The sequence below is a fragment of the Haliotis rubra genome, unplaced genomic scaffold (assembly GCF_003918875.1).
Source record: "Haliotis rubra isolate DU_JTF1 unplaced genomic scaffold, ASM391887v1 Scf1218, whole genome shotgun sequence".
NCBI classification, from domain to species: Eukaryota; Metazoa; Mollusca; class Gastropoda; order Lepetellida; family Haliotidae; genus Haliotis; species Haliotis rubra.
Window position 1 is genome coordinate 44,818 of NW_025765135.1, and position 23,086 is coordinate 67,903.

At 39.6% G+C, this 23,086-nt stretch overlaps 1 protein-coding gene across 3 annotated transcripts in view; it reads right to left on the reverse strand.

The window, feature by feature from the left end:
- Window positions 1-3,079: 3,079 nt before the first annotated feature.
- Window positions 3,080-23,086, reverse strand: part of LOC124265846 (DNA replication complex GINS protein SLD5-like) — a 37,484-nt gene continuing 17,477 nt past the window's right edge. Inside the window, exons 6-8 of one of the 3 annotated variants that reach the window (XM_046700696.1) lie at window positions 21,952-22,042; window positions 4,009-4,119; window positions 3,080-3,908 (exon numbers count right to left, since the gene is read on the reverse strand). In XM_046700696.1, coding sequence (XP_046556652.1) covers window positions 4,023-4,119; window positions 21,952-22,042 — 188 coding nt within the window. In that variant the 3' untranslated portion in view covers window positions 3,080-3,908; window positions 4,009-4,022. Of the gene's footprint in view, window positions 4,120-21,951; window positions 22,043-23,086 lie in introns of all 3 variants that reach the window. The other 2 variants (XM_046700695.1, XM_046700692.1) reach the window with 2 other exon arrangements.

The following is a 23,086-nucleotide window of genomic DNA, read 5'->3' on the forward strand; positions in this document are numbered from 1 at the left end:
TTCCTCAGCTTCTGAAAATGAAGAAAGTCTCAGGGCTCCATTTCATTATATTATATTTTTCAGTAAAATATGTTCATTTCAGAGACTAGTTGTTAGAAACCATACCCATTTTAAAATCCATACAATTTTAACGTTTCTATCATGATTTTAACAATATTTCTCTCAACTGGATTTTGTTAGTCTCGCAGAGATGTGATAAAAAGATCCAGTTATCACCAGTGCTGTATGAAATAACATGACATATTTCATTCAAGGTTTCACATTCAAGGACATCGAGCACATGAACAATACATGAAATTGTTTTAGTTTAGCTGGCGTGAGGTTCCCAGGATCCCCTCTCCTATGTGAATGACTACAGTTACACCCAGTAGTATCGTGGAAACGGAGACATGTTTGGTCATTTATTACGCATTGCCTTAAACGTGGGATTATAAGCTGACGTCGAGAGTTAACCTCGGTTATTCAGCATGTCTTATCTCTATCTAGTAATGTGTATACGATACACTGGATAATCGAGGGTAGTCGTGATTGTCTAGTCAGCGTTGTAGAAGGTTAAGGATCACTCAGGGTTGTTCGGTATTTTTGTAGGTCAAAATGTGTGTTGCTAAATCATTTTTTTTAAATATAACATTACACAAGTTATCGACTCTTGCCTTATTTGTACTTGTGTTGATGCAATCATAGGTTATAGTGCCTAAGACAAGCACTGAAAATGGGCCTTTTCCAAGCATCTGACACCCATCTTTCAGATAACTTTACCATAAAATCAGCTAAAAAACCGTCATGTTAGTAGTTAATCTTTTAATAGACAAATTATGACACTACATGACATTTACATCTGCAACTCCCTTACTTTCACTGATACAAAATGGTCTAATTATGTGGTCATTTGTTTTTCAGTTACTCAACTCAGCACTGCTGGATCGCAGTGTCTTGAATGAGTGAGTTTAGTTTTACGCCGCTTTTAGCAATATTTCAGCAATATCACGGCGGGGGGACACCAGAAATGGGCTTCACACGTTGTACCATTTGGGAAATCGAACGTGACGAGCGAACGCTTTGACCACTAGGCTATCCTACCGCCCGAGTCCGTCTTGACCATGGGAAGCTCTCAAATACGAAAATATCGGTTTTATATTGGTGAATGATCTCTCACAGCTGTCATATATCCACGGAAACACTCGATGTACATCCGACCAATTCGTCACGGTATGACTGAGATATTGCCGATGTGACGTTAAATATTAACTCCCTCACTCACTCACTCACTCACTCCGACCAAAACTGTCGATGTTATTCTCCAATGGACAGCCGTGTCAATGGTTGTTGCGCGACCTGTGACGGTCCGGGTTAGAATTGGTCTTCAGCAACCCATGCTTGTCATAAAGGACGACTAAAGGTGGTCAGGCTCGCTGACACATGTCATCGTATCCCAGTTGCGCAGATCGATGCTAATGCTGTTGATCACTGGATTGTCTGGTCCAGACTCGATTATTTACAGACCGCCGCCATTTAGCTGGAATATTGCTGAGTGTCGCGTTAGTTAAACAACCAACCAACCAACTTGAAGATCTGGCAAGCCATCTTGAACATGCGGCTTACGGAATCGGTGGTCCAAGTCACTGGATAGTCTGGTCCAGACTTGATTATTTACTGCTGTCATGGAGTTATAATATTGCTGATTACTCAATCAAACAAACAAACAGACAGACAGACAGAAAATAGGTTGTTGGATATTATTCGAGTGATTTGGAATTCGCCGAGCAAAGCAGAACAGTTCCCGGCTGCACGTGACCATGACATACTTGCGAGTGAACGGCCCAGATTAAGGACACTGCAGTATATATAGACAACAAACAGGATTGAACACACAGCTTGGTTTATATACACTGTGGAAGGTGAAGGTCGCAAGCGGGTGCCTCCACGTCGTGATAGTACAGTGTATTCAATGTTTAGTGTGCAGGGTTCAATGTTTTTAAGATTACTGCACACGGGAATGAGTGTTTGACTGGTTCCGTCTTACGGTGCTTGTTCAATGAGACAACGTGGCGCAGGTGAACATGGGCACCCATTACGACACAGAATACGGACTCGACCGGTCCTTGTTCTGTTCCCTTCATGTTAATATGGACACCAGCATCATGCAGCATGACTAATTATTAAGGTCTTTTGGTATGGTGCGACCATCCAGTCAGAAGCGGTGGTCCCATTAATTGAAATAATCGAAGACTGGTCGCAGTGACTAAACGACCAAGCAATTGATCATGTCTTCTCATAATCGACCACATACAACTTTGGAACACGTGTTTGCGTTAACAATATTTTTCACAAGGTTGGTTTTGCCCGTGTCATTAGAATTGGTCTTCAGCAACCCATGCTTGTCATAAAGGACGACTAAAGGTGGTCAGGCTCGCTGACACATGTCATCGTATCCCAGTTGCGCAGATCGATGCTCATGCTGTTGATCACTGGATTGTCTCGTCCAGACTCGATTATTTACAGACCGCCGCCATATAGCTGTAGTATTGTGGAGTGCGGCGTAAAACTTAACTCACTCACTCACTCTATTACAAGCGATGTCTGGGTCGATCTCTCTCCATTGAGAGAGACAGATAGATGGATAGATAGATGGATAGATAGATAGTTGCCAGAGAAAAAACAATTCAGAGGATAGAAAAATATTGCTGTGGATGTAATTTGGAGATTTTAACTTTAGAGCAACCTCCTCAAAATGTTGACCCATTGTAATCCATGAATTAACACTTCCCTGAATGAACTATCAAGTTCCCTGTAGCCTGGCAGTCAAGTCAATAGGTGGCTGTCACTGAAGATGATATGATTGAGTTCATTAAAGAGCTAAAGCATCAGGTTTCCATATTCAGGGTGATTATTTCCACATGAATATTTCGGTTATCAGTCCCTAACACACTTATATTGAAATACATGATTGCTATGTTCTATAACAGTAAAGCTAGTTGCGTGCCAAAATCTGATTGCACTCCTTCAAATCAAGTTTATCAGCTCATCAGGTCTGAACATTTGCATTACAAAGGACATTCACTTCAAGGACAACACAAAACAGGTTCAAGAAGTCAAGATTGAATCTTCTTTGGTCACTTTACTAAAATGGAATACCATTAAATATTGAAATAATTACTGATTAGTCAACACTGAAGATCCATTAAATCAAACCTGCAAATCCATTTAGTCAAATCTGCAGATCCATTTGGTCTACTCTGCAGATCCATTTAGTCAACTCTGCAGATCCATTTGGTCAACTCTGCAGATCCATTTAGTCAACTCTGCATATCCATTTGGTCAAGTCTGCAGATCCATTTAGTCAAATCTGCAGATCCATTTGGTCTACTCTGCAGATCCATTTGGTCAACTGTGCAGATCCATTTGGTCAACTGTGCAGATCCATTTTCCATTTGGGCAACTGCAGGAAGGGAGGAGGGGGTGAGGGGGAGGAGGCGGAAAAGAGCGCCAGAAATGGGCTTCACACACTGTACCCATGTGATGAACTGAACCCCCCAGCGTGATGAGCAAATGCTTTAACCACTAGGCTACCCCACTGCTCCTGTGAATAGCGAGGATGTTTTCACCAACTCATGGAACTAAAACCTAATTCTGCTTAATCAGTAACCTCCAAGGAAACATTTCTGTCAGTGTCTCTCCTGAACAAGAAGCCTCTGTGTTTCATCTAAATGACTCACATTGTCCCATTTGAATGATGTTTCAAAATGTCTCAGCATCTGATCAGACCAAAATGTCTCACAGTGTCTTGTGTGAACAAAAGGGCTCACAATGTCTTGTGTGAACAAAAGGGCTCACAATGTCTTGTGTGAACAAAATGTCTCAGCATCTGATCAGACCAAAATGTCTCACAGTGTCTTGTGTGAACAAAAGGTCTCACAATGTCTTGTGTGAACAAAATGTCTCACAATGTCTTGTATCTGAAAATGACTCAAAATGTGATCACAGTGTTTCTCAGGTGTCAGAACAAAACATCTCACAGTGTCTCATATGAGTGAGACGGCTCCAGTGGCGACGAGAGAAGCTATAGATTTGTATCTCATGATGTGCTGGTCATGTTTCTGAAGGTCAACAATTTCCTCTCTGAAACAAACATCAAACAATTACAATTAGAAATTTAGCACTTTATATTATATCCTACAATATTTCTGAAAGAATGAAAATTCAATTAACATAATATCTATAACCCTCTCCCTCCAATATGACGTGTTTCAACTCAATTAACATAATAATCCCTCCAAAATGACGTGTTTCAACTCAATTAACATAACATCTATAACCCTCTCCCCTCCCGTGTTTTTCAATTACCCTCTCCCTCCAATATGACGTGTTTCAACCCATCTGTGTAATGGGGTGATGGGTTTTTAACATTCCTTGAATAAACTTTAGGCAACATACAACATAAATAAAAAGGTTTAATAGTCCACGGATTTACCTTGAGTCCTGTATTTGAGGGTCCCTGGGCAACAAAATGGGGGGTCCCAGACACTTAAATATTATTATTAATACTGTTTTTGTATAGTGTATCATGATCATCACAATGTTTCGGTAATTAAATTGCAAATGATATACCATAACTCAGCTAGTAGCAAACTCAGAGGTAACCTATTGTTACTTGATTGGAATTTTTACAAAAAACTATTTGAACCTTTTCTGCGTCCCCTGTGGATCCGCTAATAAATTTTGTTGCGTCCATTGTTAAATTTTATGCGTATAGGACGCAGGAGTTCGTGTCCTGTAAATCCCTGAATACTTTTTTAAAAAACCCAGCACTACAAACTAATGACAATGCTGTTATATTTAAAAAATGTTACCAAATGTAGGCATCAACTTTGTAATTTCTTTCAAAACCCTTTAAAAAAATGCCAAAAATTACAATCCACTCTCAATTATCTTATTAAGCTAAATGTTGTTGCATGTACATGATGAAAATGCCACATCAGGCGATGGTGCTCACAAATACGTCACAAAGCACGCCAGACATAATTTTTTGCCTACATTTAATTATAAAATTAAGGATTTGTCACAAAGAGGCTTCAACACTTGCATTCCCCCATACTTCTTCAATCTGAAAGTTAACAGCTGTAGGACCTGAGCAAATTTGAACACTCGCCCCAGCCAGGAGCTCTTAAGCTACTAGCCAAAAACCTACGATTCCTGGTGTCTTACAAATCAAATACTTCTACTTTTAAATTGAATGACAACTTTTATAAGAAAGACAACAACAAAAATAACAACAAACCCAAACAGATTAATTTCTATTTCAGGCAGATAATGATTTCTTATACACAAGGTATCACACATTATGACGTAACAGACAATTCCCTTGGAGACTCATCAATCCCTTGTGGGAAAATATACTCATCTCAAAAAGTTACCCGCCCTTGACACGCCCAGAGGGAAAGGGGATCTGCTTGAGAGAAAATAGACCTACAACAAGAGACAGAAGATTCCCATCCCCAATGACAAGATACCCATCACTGGAGACCAAAAATACCCACCCCAGAGACAAAAGTTACCCACCACTGACGACACTACCAATGGAGACAAAATAAACCCACCAATGGAGACAAAATATACCCATTCCAAAGGAGCCCAAATGTTTGCAACAAGTGCCCTGTCATATGCCCTTCATATCTATAGAATCAATTATTTAAAAAAAGAAAAAATCTCATAAACCCACACAGAAAATCCACACACCAATTTCTCAATGATCCAAGAAGAATTCCACTTTTTTACTTAACCACAAATATTTCTTTTTTCTATTGCCTGTTAAATATTTGACTTCTCAACATGGTAACAGTCTGTCGCCAGCAAAGATCACGTATGCTTTAGGAAATGTTCTCAAGTACCTGTAACATTTACCATGGCCTTAACAAGGAGCCCTCTACAAAGTAACAAACTCAGAGTCACTTGCTTGATCCTCTGCTGTACGTTTCCCTAGGGCTGGACAAGGACGGCCAGTCAAGAGGTCACGGTTAATAAGCTTAACTGCCATTTCTTTGTGGTTGAAGTCCATATGATGGAAAATAATGAGTGTTTGAAAGCATCCAATTACCAAAAGTGAATAAGAAAATGAGTGAGTGAGTGAACAACAGAGAAGATGAGAGAGAGAGAGAGAGAGAGAGAGAGAGAGAGAGAGAGAGAGAGAGAGAGAGAGAGAGAGGGAGGGAGGGAGAAAGAGAGAGGGAGGGAAAGAGGGAGGGAGGGAGAGAGGGGGAGGGAGAAAGAGAGGGAGGGAGGGAGAGAGAAAGAAAGAAAGAGAGAGAGAGAGGGGGAGAAAGAGAATGAGTGAGAGACAGAGGGGTATGTGTAAAACAACCTTCTCCATAAAAATGCACACTTGTTTATCTCTGTCATGATGTGGCTGAAATTTTGTGGATGTGACGTTAAACTTAACTCGCTCACTTTTTCTTGCACTAACTCACTCTCTGACTCAATTATTCACTTGAGTGACCGGGATAGGGGACATCTAATCTGAACCAGGATCCCAAGACTTTGACAAGCATCATAACTGAAACATTGCCAATGTGACGTAAAATTTTAACTCACTTTTTCTTGCACTCACTATTTATTCACTTGAGTGAGCGGAATATAGGACACCCAATCTGAACCAGAATCCCAAGACTGACTGAGACAGGCATGCGATACTGGGGAACTATTCCAATCCAGTATCCCCACAGGGAGACAAGTATGTGATACTGGGGAACTATTATGACAAAGTAAGTGAGCGAGTTTAGTTTTACGCTGCTTTTAGCAATATACCAGCAATATCATGACGGGGGACACCAGAAATGGGCTTCACACATTGTACCCATGTGGGAAATTGAACCCAGGTCTTTGGCGTGACGAGCAAACACTTTAACCTTTAGGCTACCCCACCCCCATTTTGACCAAGAGTATGTACTTGAGAAACATCATCTTGGGTGTGTAGTGTTGACTGCCTGTGACCTTCATATTCCAGATATAAATACACGCGTGTTCACTTCATGCTTGTCCACCAACACACCACCTACATGATTACGGGTTTGATCAAGTAGAAAGTACTAGAGCTGGCGAAGTAAACATAAATGACAAACAAAGTTAAACAACAGTGATAAGATAATCCATTAATATCATGAATGACAAACAAGTGTGATAAGATAATTCCCAAAGACCAAGTTGCCTTTAAGAAGGAAGTACAAAAATATAAGCATTGGCTTACTTATCTATGAACTGCTGAAACAATATTGGTTGAAAATTTTCTTTATCTAAAACCATCCTTCCATATTTTTCAGTTTGTAAAAACAGAAATGAACCCACATATTAACATAAGCCAACCAGATTCAGCGCCGGAAGGAGAGTGAGGTCATTTGATTGTGCTGTCACTGTGACCATTGTGATGCAATCTGACTGCAACGGTATCTTCAAGGAGATATGACTTGATAACACCCAAGTGATATCCTGTGGGGAAGCCAGATTGGGAATGTAAATAATTAAATTCATTCTAAGATGCTTTGCTAAAAGATCAAAGGCATCGACAGTTATCAGGTGATGAAGTACACTTTTTGCAGGACGTGACACTATTAACATCACTACGCCATTCTCGTCTGCCTCCTCGTTATAAAACGTACGATGCATGTCAGTTGTCATCGCCTCGTACAGCTTCCTACAGTAAACTACTCCGTTGCACCCAGTTTCTTGGTTTGCAGTTGCTTCACTTGGCTAACATCACTGGTGGAAACATCACGTTTATGTTTTTCAACGGATAATATGTTTCAGTTCGACTCACAATCAAATAGCGAAACGGCAACGATGGCAATGTTTACATTCCAACAACGCATCCATGAAAGGTCGCGTGACTAGTCAGCTTCATCTGGACGTACTGATCTAAACATACATAGGAAAGAGAAACGCGATGTTCATATTGCCCCAAATGATTTACCTTAATCACAGATGTAATTAAAATAATTTTGAGAAGATATTTAACCCGAATGTAAACAGAATATCATTTGTTTTTTGGTAAAATGCGTCATAACATAGGGACACTGACACGTCAAAAGAACAGAGCGTCAGTTAGCCCTGAGCGAGGATTGTTAATAAAGGTCACCGACACCGTCGTTTTCTGTTTGTTTTCTGCCTTAGATTAATCGTAATTACCCTCAGAAAGTATTACATTTGTCATCCTGGAAAAGAATGGCAATTCGCTCTACCACCATTTATAGTGAAATAAAGTACACTTTTGCCCTGACCTATTATCACGCTAAAGCACTCGACACAAGCATCCTCGTACTTTAACTATAATCAGGCAAAAATGATAGTAGTTCAGGGAAAAAGTGTACTTTATTTCACTATACATGGTGGTAGAGCGAACTATAATTCTTAATTCAAATGTCACAATAGGTCCATTTCATAGCTCATAGCTCCATCAACAACCCCAATTAAAATAACCAAGTCCACCCACATGTGATGCTACATAATTTCAAAAGGTTGCTGACTAAGCATTTTCTTCATAATCCTCTAGCATCAATTGAGAAAAAACAGTCGAGTCAACAATAACTGCCAAATTGAAGGCTTTCTTCAGAACTTACAGCTTTTAGAGGCTATCTGAACCATGTTAGTAGTCACAAGGGTAGTGGAGTGTGACCATTACATCCAACTCATCTGTATTGTATGGCTTTTTGTGAGCACGTTTAATAGGTAGGACCTGTGTAAATTCTAGGTGCCTTAGAAGGCCTGTCAAGGCAGTGACAGGGTACTCCACACAAAAAGAGATTTATACTTGGGAGCCTCTTGACAAACAGTGTGACCTTTCCTGTCATCTTGAGTGAGTGAGTGAGTAAGTATGGTTTTATGCTGCTTTTAGCAATATTCCAGTCATATCACAGCGGGGAACATTAGAAATGGGCTTCCCACATTGTACTCAAGTGGGGAATCGAACTCAGGTCTTCGGCGTGACGAGCAAATGCTTTAACCATTAGGCTACCCCACTGAGAAAGTGAGTGAGTGAGAGTGATATTTTCCACCACCTCCAGCAATATCATGGCATGCGACATAAAAACAGGATTCACACATTGTACCCAAGATTTGGCATGATGACTGAATGCTTTAACCACTATCCTACCCCATCACATCGCATTGTGAACGCCATTTCCTATTGTGAGTGAGTGAGTGAGTGAGTGAGAGTAAGCAGGTATGGATTTATGCTGCTTTTAGCTCTATTCCAGCAATATCACGGTGGGGACACCAGAAATGGGCTTCACAAATTGTACCCATGTGGGGAATCAAACCCGGGTCTTCGGCATGACTAACGAACGCTTTAACCACAAGGCTACCCCACCACCCCTTTAAATACTGGATTACTCCAATCCCATCTGACCAACCAGATAGCGCACATAGGCAACACACATCTGAGGTATAAAGTACCGTAAGTTATGAAGCATAACACAAACCATAGTGTCCCTTACAGATTGTATAATGCAATCTTAGCACTAAGGTGATTGTAACTCCCATACCTCAACAGGTGTGGGGCTAAGGTTACTTTGTACAGCAAGGGATACTTTCAAGAGGTCACCCTGACTTAACAAAAATTAAAGTATTCATGGATAAAGTTTGCAAACCAAATAACCTTGCCACTTGCACACTCTTCAGACGAGTATACATTACAGTTAAAAACTTGTTTTCCCCTACCAATATCATATAAAACAATAGCTCTGCTGTTTCTGCAGGGGGTGTCATGCAATGGCTTGCACCGATTGGTTGGATAACCTTGTTTTCGTGGAGATCTCAAGGTCATGGCTTGGGTGTTCTTCAAGAACACAAGTTCATGGCTTCGCTTTGTTATTTGATAAACATTTGATCTTATGTAGGCCAAGTTCTCACTTAAGGTGACAATTTTTGCCAAGATTTTTATCAGACACTTAAAGAGTGCTTTGGCGTAGATGGAATATAGATGGAATATGACATATTCATCATGTTAAGTTGTGAGATACACATCAGCAAGTAAAGATGGAAAATGCACTTGTCAGTGCTGGGTACAGCTGTACCTATTTGTCATACATGGGGACATATTCATCATGTTATTGAGTTGTGAGATACACATCAGCAAGTAAAGATGGAAAATGCACTTGTCAGTGCTGGGTACAGCTGTACCTATTCTCACATGTGATGGCATATCCGTATGTTACTGAGTTGTGAGACACACATCTTTAACAATATGTCTGGCAGGAAAAATTAAACACATGATGTTGACTGGAACCCATACTGAAACCTGTTAGTTGGTTTAGTACTGAAGAAATTGTCCAGCACATACTGACAGCAGTTTTAAGACAAGATTCTCCATATGAAATGCCCTACCTTTGTCAAATGTGAACCATTGGTTTGAAACAGAATGGTTATGGGGCTAGTTTAGTAGTTTGACTGACTGACTGACTGAGTTTGGTTTTACGCTGCTTTTAGCAATATTCCAGCAACATCACGGCGGGGGACACCAGAAATGGGCTTCACACATTGTACCCATGTGGGGATTCGAACCCAGGTCTTCGGCGTGACGAGCCAACGCTTTAACCACTAGGCTACCCCACCGCCCCTTTAGTAGTTCGATGGTTCAGTGGGTGGTTAAATGAATGTTGAGTGAATCTGACCTGATAGTCGGTTAGTCGGTCGGGAATGTATGTCGCACTCACGAAATAAAGAAGTTGTTAACAATGAAGCTTGTTCTAATATTGTATGTCTCAACTTCTAAAATGCCACTCAAACAAGTTAGCCTTTCATATATCCTAATTCTGTTTCTCAAAACATTGTCAAACTATGACTTTTACTTTATGTCTGCTTGGAGATCATCACATATATGCAAATATTACAGTATAGCATCTGTGATAAAAATCAAGTATACTTGATAGGGCTGGGACAATACACTATGTCACGATACGATACATATCGCGATATTTTACCTGCGATCATGATACATACACCTTGAAAGAATGACACAGTCTTAAGATTTACACTGATTTATTTCAAGGTATTTGTGTATAACAATAACACTATTGTAATAAACAAACAAGTAACTCTATCATACTTGCGTATTTTTCTCTAAATATGTACTTTATGATGTTTAAGATAATACTGTTTTGAAAAAATGTCGTGTAGCATTTTGTATCGATACACCAGTCGACGATACGATAGCTGTATCAAACTTTAATGTATCGCGATGTATCGGTGCATCGGTGAATCGTCCCAGCCCTAATACTTGAAAAGGGATGGATGTGTATGTGTGTGTGTGTGCGTGCGTACAAATGATGACACATAATTAACAGGGTAATAATAGATTGAGTCTAACAGAGAAGATATCCTGGTTACACTGGGTTAAGTAGCAGATCCGACCACCTGACATAATACAGTGCTTATCTCAGAAGGAGAATGGGTGATTGTTTCTACATTTATCCAACTTTACAAGTATCACAATGATAACTTGGCACAACCACCAGACAATGTTCCGATAATCCCCTTGATGACGAAGCACAGAGTACAGAGGCTATAAAAAATTCCATAGGGAACAGGTGATCTGTTATACAAGCACTGATATGACAATGGCTTGACCTTGGTTGTCATGGGCCATCAACCTCTGGCCTACATGCTTGCACTCTGATCTATACACAAGACAACTCAAGGAACAGATCAGCTTCAGACATTTAAGGATGTGAAACAGAAAACCATATATTAAGTTCCATCACAGATATTCCAATGGAAATACTCCTGGACACGTCTGAACATCCATTGATAAATTGTCAAGTTCAAGGGCAGCCATGCCCATATAAGGCAAGGTCAATGTCAGGTCGGCTAGGTGTACCCAATATGATGTAAAGGTGCGACCTACTCCTTGACCTATGTTGAAATTACAGTCTCGGGTTCTTGAATACGGAACACCTCTGACCTGAATTAGCAGTTTTAGCTAAGCATGAAACCTAGACATTTGAGGGTAAAGTAGAACATAATCAAATTATATTTCATATATCTCCTAAACCTTTGTGTCTGAATCAAGGTGTCTGGATGCCAACTCACGGCTGACACAAGCATATATTAATAACGCTCCAAATCCCATTTACAAAGTGAGCAGTCATGTGATAGGTTGTTTGGACTGACATACATTTAGGGCAGGTCGTCTTTTCAAAACATACTTCAAGGTGAAATACCATGTCTGTATGGCTACATCCATAAATGGATGAGAAGACCCTCAAAAGTGAGGCTTTATGTTTCTGTTCCCACTGGTATTAGTATTTCAGTTTCCACACAAACTGATTATTATGAGACAGTTTTAAATAAAACCACTAAATACAGAGGATGTTCATTTGCATTTTTCTGGCTTGTATTATTTCCCTTTTCATCTTCCTTCATAAACAAATTTTAGACATATATAACAAGATATCATCATATAGAAAAATCTAATTAAGTTTTATTACAAATACTTGGTATATTTAATATTACTAAATAGTTGTAACAGAACAAATATATATTTATTTATTATGTGGTCTCTGGTTGTACAAAGCAGAATACCTATATTTTCCAAAAACACTTTCAGATGTAATTGTTTAACAAACACACAGCCCTACATGACCACAGATCCCACTTACAGGCTCAAATGTTTTTAAGACTTGTCTGGAGTACTGATGTTCAAGACCGCCTCCGTGGTGTAGTGGTTAGAGCGTCCGCCTGGAGAGCAGAAGGTCGCGGGTTCGATCTCCCGACACGTCATACCAAAAGACGTTAAAATATTGTACTTGTTGGTCCCTGCCTGGCGCTCGGCATTAATGGGTACAACAAGGTCTGGTCGGCTTAGAGTCAGTATAATGTGTCTGAGTGGGGTATTCATGCTTCACTGTGGCATGGCATCTCAGTGGGCTAGCACCATAAAACCAAATTTCACCTTACCTCACCTCACCTCACTGATGTTAAACTTATTGCTTTCATCCTCTGAGTTTGTTGCTGATCCTGCTTGAAGGGGACACAATTTGTCCCCTTGACTATTTAGTTCTTGAGAAATCAACTGAGAAATAGTGTTGGAAATTCTCAAAATTGATGATTAGTTCATTACAACTGATCAATCATCGAAATTAATTGGTTAGTGTCATTTATCAAATTGTCCTGGTTATGTTTGTTAATGCACAAAAAATAAAGAAAAAAACCCATGCAGTTCTTTCGGTGTGTTTTTTCAAATTTCACGTCTTTAAAGGATGACTAGTATGTTAGGAACATAAACTTCCTGGAGTCTTCGAGATAAATTTAATCATGACTTGGAACGAGCTTGTAGTGCTTATGAAATGTAACATTCAAAACCAACCTTGTGATAAATATTGTTAATGCAAACAAGTGTTCAAACATTGTTTGTGTTCGATTATGACAAAATATGATCGATTGCTTGGTCGTTTAGTCATTGCGACCAATCTTCCGATTATTTCCATTAATTGGACCACCACTACTGAGAAACAGTTCAGAATAAAAGCCTTCCCATACTTCTTCTCAGAGGACAACCATCACTGTGCTTTACTTGTCCTCAGTACATTTGAGTAGTCTTGAACTAACATACCATCGTGAATCTTATAGGCTACGACTGGCGTGGGTAAAAATGTTGGACCCTGGTATAGTGGTGGTCCGATTAATTGAAATAATCGAAGATTGGTCACAGTGACTGAACGACCAAGCAATCGATGATGTTTTCTCATAATCATATGTGCATTAACAAATTTCATTAATGACGCTAACCAATTTTATTCGATGATTGATCGGTTGTAATAAACCGATCATCAATTATGAGATTTTAACCAATTCCCAACACTACCCTGGTACCTGAGGTGGCATTGCCTAACCCGACCCAGGGACATGTAGCTTTATTTAGAGCTAATTCCCTTCTGTATGTGACAGTCATGGCAACTGAAACTAAAACAAAGCGGCATCTGGTCATATTTGATAGTAACTCCACTACTCAGAAAACCAGAGGTAACTTGTGCTGTGCATGACTTTAGCTTTAAATTGAGTGTACACCTTCATAGCCCAGAGCATGACAGACTGTGACAGAGAGTTGGATTTACAAATATTTGAGCAGAATTTTATTTGCACAGTGCTGAGAAACTATAGAAAAGGACAAATGATGAAAGTTCTCTGGCATGTCTGAGAGATGTAATTCTGCAATGAGTGCGATAAATGACTGGACCTCCTGTAGCCTGTACGAAGTGTCCTCTGCATAGTTAGAATGAACTGTGAAAACTTTACATTCAACTCATTGTTGCATGAAAAAAGAACTTTCAACATTGTGAATTACAGGAGGATGACCTTCCATGAACTGGTATATACTATTTCACCTAGAGATTGATTGATTGATTGATTGATTGATTGAGTGAGTGAGTGAGTGAGTGAGTGAGTGAGTGAGTGATGAGTGAGTGAGTGAGTGAGTGAGTGAGTGAGTGAGTGAGTGAGTGAGTGAGTGAGTGAGTGAGTGAGTACACTTTAAACATTAGGCTTCCCCACAACGCCTACACTTATTTGGGGATAGATACCATTAGGCTAGTTAGGTACATAGACATATATAGATGGATGGATGGATGGATGGATGGAGGGAGGTAGTATCATGAAACAGAAGGTATAATCATGGTCTGTGTACAACCACTGGTTTAATCACAGTAAATTGTTTGTAACAAACACCCAAGAGCAGCCACAGCCTAAACAAATACATCACACTTCCCCACTTGTCCTCTATAAATCTCTCACACACGTAAGGCATGTTATTTCCAGACACACTTTTCTCACATATGAAATGTGCAGTTGCATGACCTTCAGATTGCGCTAACATGGCTGCTTCCTGTCGACCTTCACCTTGCTGTGTCTTCTAAAGAGTCACCTTCTATAAACCCCATGACCATCCATTTCTTCCCTTTACACAGCTTCAGTGAGCAGGAAGCAAGTTTGTTTATGGATTGCTTTGACATGCAGTCATTGATTCCCGAAGAATAGCTGGGATCTTTACCTGACAAATACAAATTTCAAACAGCAGAACTGCAGTTGAAAAGGTCTCAATCTTGATACACACTTCATGACATCACATATGCAAATGGTATCATTTCTCAACATTTTCATCAAAACACTATAACACTATTCCAGGGCTCCAGATAATTTTTCAACATCAGGAGTACGTACTCAATATTTTTTCACTACAGGAGTACTGGAAAACCTTAAGAGTACATTTAGAGTACTGAGTGGAATTAAATGGCGTATCAGTAATCTTGTGTTTCGTTTCATATATGCACCACAACATTTCTACTCTTGTGTAAACAGGTCAATAAACAATAAACCAATATTTTTTTCAGATAAATACGTCTGTAAATGACCATACACCATTGCTGTGGTGCGTACATGCTGCGTTTTCTAAATTATTTGCTACTGTATCGTGCATATTTTGTATCCGTACATACGCCGACCCGGCCCTTATCTGGAGCCCTGCTATTCAGTGAAAGAGTTTGCCAAAGTTGGTTGTTTTGTTTTAAACACAGCATTCAGCAATATCCCAGCTATATGGCAGCCGTCTGTAAATAATCGAGTCTGGACCAGACAATCCAGTGATCAACATCATGCGCATGATTCTATGCAATTGGGATACAATGACATGTGTCAACCAAGACAGCGAGCCTTACCACCCGATCCTGTTAGTCGCTTCTCACAACAATCATCTGTTGCTGAAGACCAATTCTATCCCGGATCTTCACAGGTTAGTTTGTCAAAAGTTTGTAAACATCATTATCCTGGCTGAATATTAACTCCACTGTGATAATGTTTCAGTGACCCTGTCAGCATTATGTGTCAGGAAAACCTGATGTGATGCAGATATGAAGATTGCCACTTGGTGTAACACATGGTGTTGGAAAAAGCTGTAGCGGGAAAATAGGATTTTCAAATTTAACCCATTCAATAAATACATATACAACACATATACCGACGATTATACAATGCATTTGTTTAATAAACATTCATGACTAGAAACATTCTATTTCGAAGTGATTTGTGTGTATTGTTTACTTGTTTAAAACCATAAAAACTTGTGCTGCTGAAAATAAACCCATTGATTTTTATCAGGCTCATAAATCTGCATGCAAAATATATACATTTGTTTATTTGTCAAAACCAGCAGAGTAGACTAAAAATACATTTGTGGCTTTTTTATTAGGCTGATGAATTCACACACAAAAAAAAAAACCCCAAATATATTGCTTGCTAGTCAAAACCATAGAAAGCAGTGCAGAGTAAACTGAAATTTTATCCATGACTGTTTTATGGTGCTCAAGGCTGCGCAATCAAAAACACTAAACAATGTTGTCTAACCCATGTTATCAGGCTAGTTTCTGTTTGATGGTAGAGTGGATGCCAACACAGACATTACCAATTCCACAGCCAAGCAAAACAAGTTTGGAAATTGGAAACAGTGGGAATATCGCCACATGCCATTCCACGGATCCTTCCTAAAATGTCACGGCTTAGTTCTTGGCCCACTTTGTGCTTACAGCTTGACTTTTCTGCACCCAGAGTACACACAGATATATAATTACCCATGTTGTTTGGGGTATACTCATACATGGGAAATCAAAAACTGCAGCACTGATCATTATTGGAAGAAATTCAAGTCCAATGTCATGGACTAGAACATCCAACCAAGGGAGATAATTTCATCACATCAATAGTTTTTAAGCAAGACTTAGTACAAGAGACAAAGTCTCAAATAGTGTTGAAATTGATTGTTTGTTATATAACTGAGAGTTACATTATTTCTTTCCTTAACAACTTGGCATATGTATTATTCTGTATCCTGACAAGTATTGTGGTCAATGACTTCTTCATTATACAAAATCCACCTTTCAAGGAAATACAAGGCTTTATCACATTACAACCCGAACGTAGACCAAAAATGTAAAGCAGTGACTGAGCCGCTATGAAAAGTAACCCAGTTATATACGACATGTCAGTTGTCAGCCTGGAGTGACAGGTCTCAGATATTTACAACTTTGAAGACACCCATGAATGCACTGACTGACTGACTGAGTTTGGTTTTACGCCGCTTTTTGCAATATTCCAGCAAAATCACGGCGGGGGGAGTCAGAAATGGTCTCAGATATTGTACCCAACTTTGAACCCGGACTTCGGCGTGACGACCCATGAATGCAAGTAAGGTGCTGAAAAACCTAAAAACGTAATCAAGAAGAATTAAGACTGGAACGCAATCATTGGTATCCGTCTACAGAAACTTAGATTGCTTTCCCAACTTGTAATCTGTTTTTCATCATAGTTATATTTGAACGCACACAAATACTCTACAACATACATTATACAAAGTCCAATGCAATAAATCTCCTTGCTTAATTCTGTACAAATGTTCTTCAGATTATTGTCTGGCAAACCGTCATGAATTCAATAACAAGCACACATGGGTGGAGCATCGTCAGTGACTAGTTCTGTCACAGGAGACTTTACAACAGATTACCATAGTTAAAATGCCTTGTACACTTCTATCACATTCTGTAATGAGTGAGTCACTTTAGTTTCAAGCCACACTCAGCAATATTCCGGTGGTCTGTAAATAATCGAGACAATTCAGTGATCAAGAGCATGAGCATCAATCTACGCAATTGGGATATGATGACATGTGACAACCAAGCCAGTGAGCCTGACCACCCAATGCCGTTGGTCTCCTCTTACGACAAGCATGCAGGGCTACAGATAAGGGGCGTACAGGCGTAATGTACACCTCAAAATCAATGAAGTACAACATAATATACCATTTCAAGCATATCATGTACACACAAAAATAACTTTCTATGTCTAACATTTAATTTCCGTGTGTATAGTGCATATGGAGATCTATTTCGGATCAATACTAGTTGTCAAGAGTTTCTTTTGCGAAACGCGAAAATGCAATTTGACACATTAGGAAACCCCCGGCAGTGGGAATCCCTTGCGTTGCCATGCAATGATATGCGTCACTATTTTTCGATTGGCTAAAAACTACACTGCTCCTATTTATATCAAGTCGAACCAGACATTTCAAGCATCACACAGTCGCTCAGTTATTTCTCACTCGTCTTCAAATACATTTACACTAAACTAAAATCTCACTTTGTTACTGAGAACTGCACATACAGCGGGTGGCCACAATATTACGTACATTGATGGCGGCCGAGTGCGACGCCTCCTGTCAGCGCGGTTTATTCAAATGGTGATAGAGCATGAAATAAAGGGTGACTTACCTCAATACTTGGTCATATGACCCTTGTTCCTCAGAATTTTCACTATTCTCCGTGGAATTGATCTGTACAAGTTCTGTATGTAGTTAACCGGCATGTTTTGCCAGATATCCCTGATTTCTCTCTCGAGATCAGCTGCCGACTGAATACGTTGTCGGCGTGCGGCCAACTTGTTTTTCAACATCAACCAACAATTTTCAATTATATTTGCATCCGGTGATTGTGCAGGCCATACCATGCCATTTATGTCATTGTTTTGTCTATAGTTCTGTACAATTCAGGCCTGATGCACAGGGGCATTGTCGTCTTGGAAGATATAGTTATTTCCAGGAAAATGACGTGCTACAACAGGCCAGATGTGAGAATCAATTATGTCTATATATTTCTGGGCATTTATATTGCCGTTAACGACAGTCAAAGTTCCGACACCATGCCCAGTAATGCAAGCCCATATCATCAAACCCACTCGAGGCTGCCGACCTGGACACAGGCATTCGGGTCGGTACTCTTCGCCGGGCTGTCTCCTAATATAGACACGATTATTTTCTCCAAGAATAACCTTCCATTCATCACTGAATATTACTCTATTCCAGTAATTATCCACAGTTTTGTACCTTTGCCCTCTTGCCCATGCGAGGCGTTTTCTGATGTTGTTCTCTCTCGAATCTTATTTTCTTTCTAACGATGCCTGTGAAATTTATTCTCATGTAAAACCCGTCTAATTGTCCTCCTGTGAGACAGGGGAATTTCTACCGCTATTAAAAATGTTGGTAATTTCATGTAAAGGTGCGATGCGATTGACTTTCACCATCGAAACAACTGTCTCCTACCTCTCCGTGACACCTTGGCAGCGCGACCTGTTCGATGGCGATTCTCAATCGAGCCTCTTCGTTGAAAAGCGGTTTACACAAGAATAAACAGTACTTTTGGGCAAGCCTAAATGTCTTGCAATAGCTGAACAATTTAGGCCATCCTGATATCGTTCTACAATAATAGTTTTAACGACCCGATGGCAAGTCTTGAGATTTTCCCATGTCGACGATAATAGCAGACGGAAGCGAGCAGACGACTTTTTTCAGTCGAGTGAATGTCACGTGACGATAGGGCGTTTTCGGTTCTACTATTTCGCTAAGATTGGTTACGTTTAGAGAGTTAGTTTTCAAACGCGATGGTTTCAAAGTAAGATTAATTTCTAAACTTACTAAAAAATATGGACAATGTACGTAATATTGTGGCCACCCGCTGTACATTGTGTTGGTATTATCGCATGCAAGGCAGTAACATATACCATTAGAACATTTACAATTCATTTGAACAGTAATGAACAGCCTTATTTTTTCTATAACCAACCGTCCAGACAAAAATTCTGTATGCTACTTCGCACGGAAAATATTGACTTGTTGTTTAAGGTAGCCCTTGTGTTGTACCACATACTTATGTTGAGAGAAAAAATGTAAATTGTGAATGGGTGTTTATGGATTTATTGATGTTCCTATAACTCGCGTATTTACAGGTTGCGCATAAATGCACTGTTATTATTGTACACATGTACTATTGGCCTCAGAGCCACATATACAAATAAATATGTCTGTGTAATGGACAAAAAAACAACAGAAATCTATAGATTGAATCAGGTCAAGCATCCAGCATGGTTTGTCAAAAACAAATAACGAGTTTCTTTGGAAAAAGTGGGTCTAAATCGGGATCAGAAACATTTTTGTTGACAAAATTAGTGGAGGAATTAATAAATGAACTAGTAGTATTATGTATGGTTAGGCGACAAAAAAAATCCATGTCCGTACTCCTTCAAAATTCTCAGTACACCTCCACTTGCAATATGAGGTGTAAGTACACCCACACCCCCCAAAAGTTATCTGAAGCCCTGAGCATGGGTTACTGAAGACCGATTCTAACCCGGATCTTCACGGTACATTCACTAATGAGACTGAGCTCAGTCTTGTTCATGTCCCCTACACATCAGTTGTTTCTGATGAGAGAAGCTGTGCTAAAATTCAATCAATACCATATATAACTGCCAATAATGCAATTTCTTGAAACATTCAAAATCAGACCTTACTACTATCCGGAAGAAAATATGCAGAAGATGAGTGAGTGAGTTGGGTTTTACGCCGCTTTTAGCAATATTCTAGCAATATCACGGCTGGGGACACCAGAAATGGGCTTCACACATTGTGCCCATGTGGGGAATCGAACGCATATCTTTGGCGTGATGAACGAACACCTGAACCACTAGGCTACACCTCTTCCCCCCCCCCTTGCAGAATATGGAGAGTTTTGTTTCAGTAAAAGACTGTTTGTTATGATGAGTAAAAGGTTAGATGTGATTCTTTGGTAATTATACTGAATACTGTATGGTTCTACTCACTAGTACTCTAGTATGACAAATAACTGAAATGTGCAATCACATCTGACTGATTTCACCAAGATATTGATCCGAATTCTAAACATTTAAATTGGCACTTGGCAGCGGAAGTAGGAATGAAGAAAAGGGTGACATATTGATTTCAACATCTATATTCTTCCCATGAGGTGCCCATATCTAATAACGTACACCATTATCACTAAAGTGATCAACAACTAGGTGGAACATGGTTAAATATCTCTGACTTCAGACTTATATGTATCACTTCTAAATGCCATTGAAAGACAACACATAAACTGATCTTTATTGGAAACTATATATTTCATAAATTCACCATCTTCAGCATTTTATTACAACACTTAGCAATAAACACAAACTGTTTCAACACAATGTAATAAAGAAACCTAGTTCACACAATGCTGACTTGGCTACATTCACTGTAAAGCAACAGGAAGCAAGGAGTGCAGCATTTCAGGTCATGGGGTCCAAGGGAGACAACTGGGACCAAAACCCCATCCAAATATCCCAAACAACGAAAATCATGTTATATTGAAAGAAAAAAAGACATCTAAGGTCCCTGTTTGTTTGTTTTTATGAAATCTCCTTACAGATGTCCACAGGGGGACCCTGCAAACCCTCCTTGAGTCACAGATTAATTTGAACATGGGGATGTCATAGGCTGTTCTTTGAGTAAAGATCAACATCAACACCACCAAGTGCTTGTCAAGCATTTTTTGGGTTTCAGTGAATGAGCTATTGAATATGTACATAGCTTTATTCCAGTTAAATTAAAGTGATCTGTCATTATCCAGTTTGGACAAAAAACAAAAATTTTGATTGCCTTGAAATTCAACATGATGCACTGGGTGTGATTCTTCCTAGAATCACTATAGATAATCAGTAGGCCAGAAAAGGTGAGTGAGTATGGTTTTATGCCGCTTTTAGCAATATTCCAGCAATATAGCGGTTGGGGTCATAGTACCCAACTGTGGACTCGAAATCGGATCTTTGGTTTGACAAGCGAACGCTTTATCTACTAGGCTACCCCATTGCCCCTTGTGCCAGAAACATGATGCCATGGACAACCATCGGGTATTATCATGGCAGGGTCAGTAGAAAGGGGCTTCACAAATTGTATCCATATGGGGAATCAAACTCGGGTCTTCAGCATGACAAGCGAACTCGTTAACCACTAGGCTACCCCAAGTTCCCTTTTGTCAGAAACAGGATGCCAGGGACGACCATGGGGTATAGAGGAGCTAACAATCCACTCACCCTGTGTCCAGCGTCTCCTCTTCCACTAGCACTCCATCTGTATTCTCATTCACTCGCAGGAACACATAGCTGTCAAGGTTCGGCTGAATATCTGGAAAACATCACATGGAATGGTCAGTGTGAAAACACTAGCCCCAAGACCAGAGATACAATGACATAGAAAGGTACAAGACACAGACGCAGTCCCTTCACTGACATGTCCTGAATGTTCATACTGTGTAAGAATCTGATGTAATTATGATCAGGGGTGGAAATAACCCATTGCCCAACGTCCGAGTCCAGTGTTGTTTTCTGTCGGGCAAGCAAATTTGTATGTTAATTATGTTGTTTATTTAAAAAATCAGCAAGAAAACAGTCCATATAGTGGAAAAAGTATCAGGGTAAGTGACTTTACATGTGCCACTGTACCAGAGTATACTATCAATTTTACAGTTATTTCCACCTCTGATGACCTCTTCCTGTTGAACTAAATTCATTTTGAAAAAAAAAAATGAAGATTGAAATGTTTTGTTTGTTTGATGTTCAATGCCACACGCAGCCATATTCAAGCTATATTCCAACTGCCTGTCAATATTTATTTGAGTCTGTCAATAATCCAGTGATTAACGTCATGAGCCTTTGTCGACACCATTCTGATACTATGACATTAAGCATGCAAGATTTATATAGGATTCCAAACTGACATTGGCAGGTAAAGTGGGACGGACTTGTTATTTTGTTCAATTTTACTGCTAATTAATGATTTAGGTTTTTCAACACACTTTTGTACAGTAGTGTAAAACAAAGCACTCTCCCTCTGTGATCAGTGAAACAAAAGGCACCTCTAAAAAGACAGAACAAGAAGAACCGGAAATGTTACCGGTAACTCCCATTTGAGAATGTTTTCTGACATTTGCAGCAGACTGCCATAAAAAAGGTTGTGATAATGTCTGCCAAGTTTGATGAAAAGATGCAGCAATAATCTCAGAGATTTCTTTTTTCTGTTTTATGACCTTGACCTTGGACTTTCTACTACACTAAATCAGAATCACTTGCTCGCTGAGCCAGTTGCGTGTGTAAACTTCTGGCCAGATAGAGACACGTGACAGTTGTGACTGGATGAAATAGAGTAAGATTTTTATGTTTTTCAACAGCA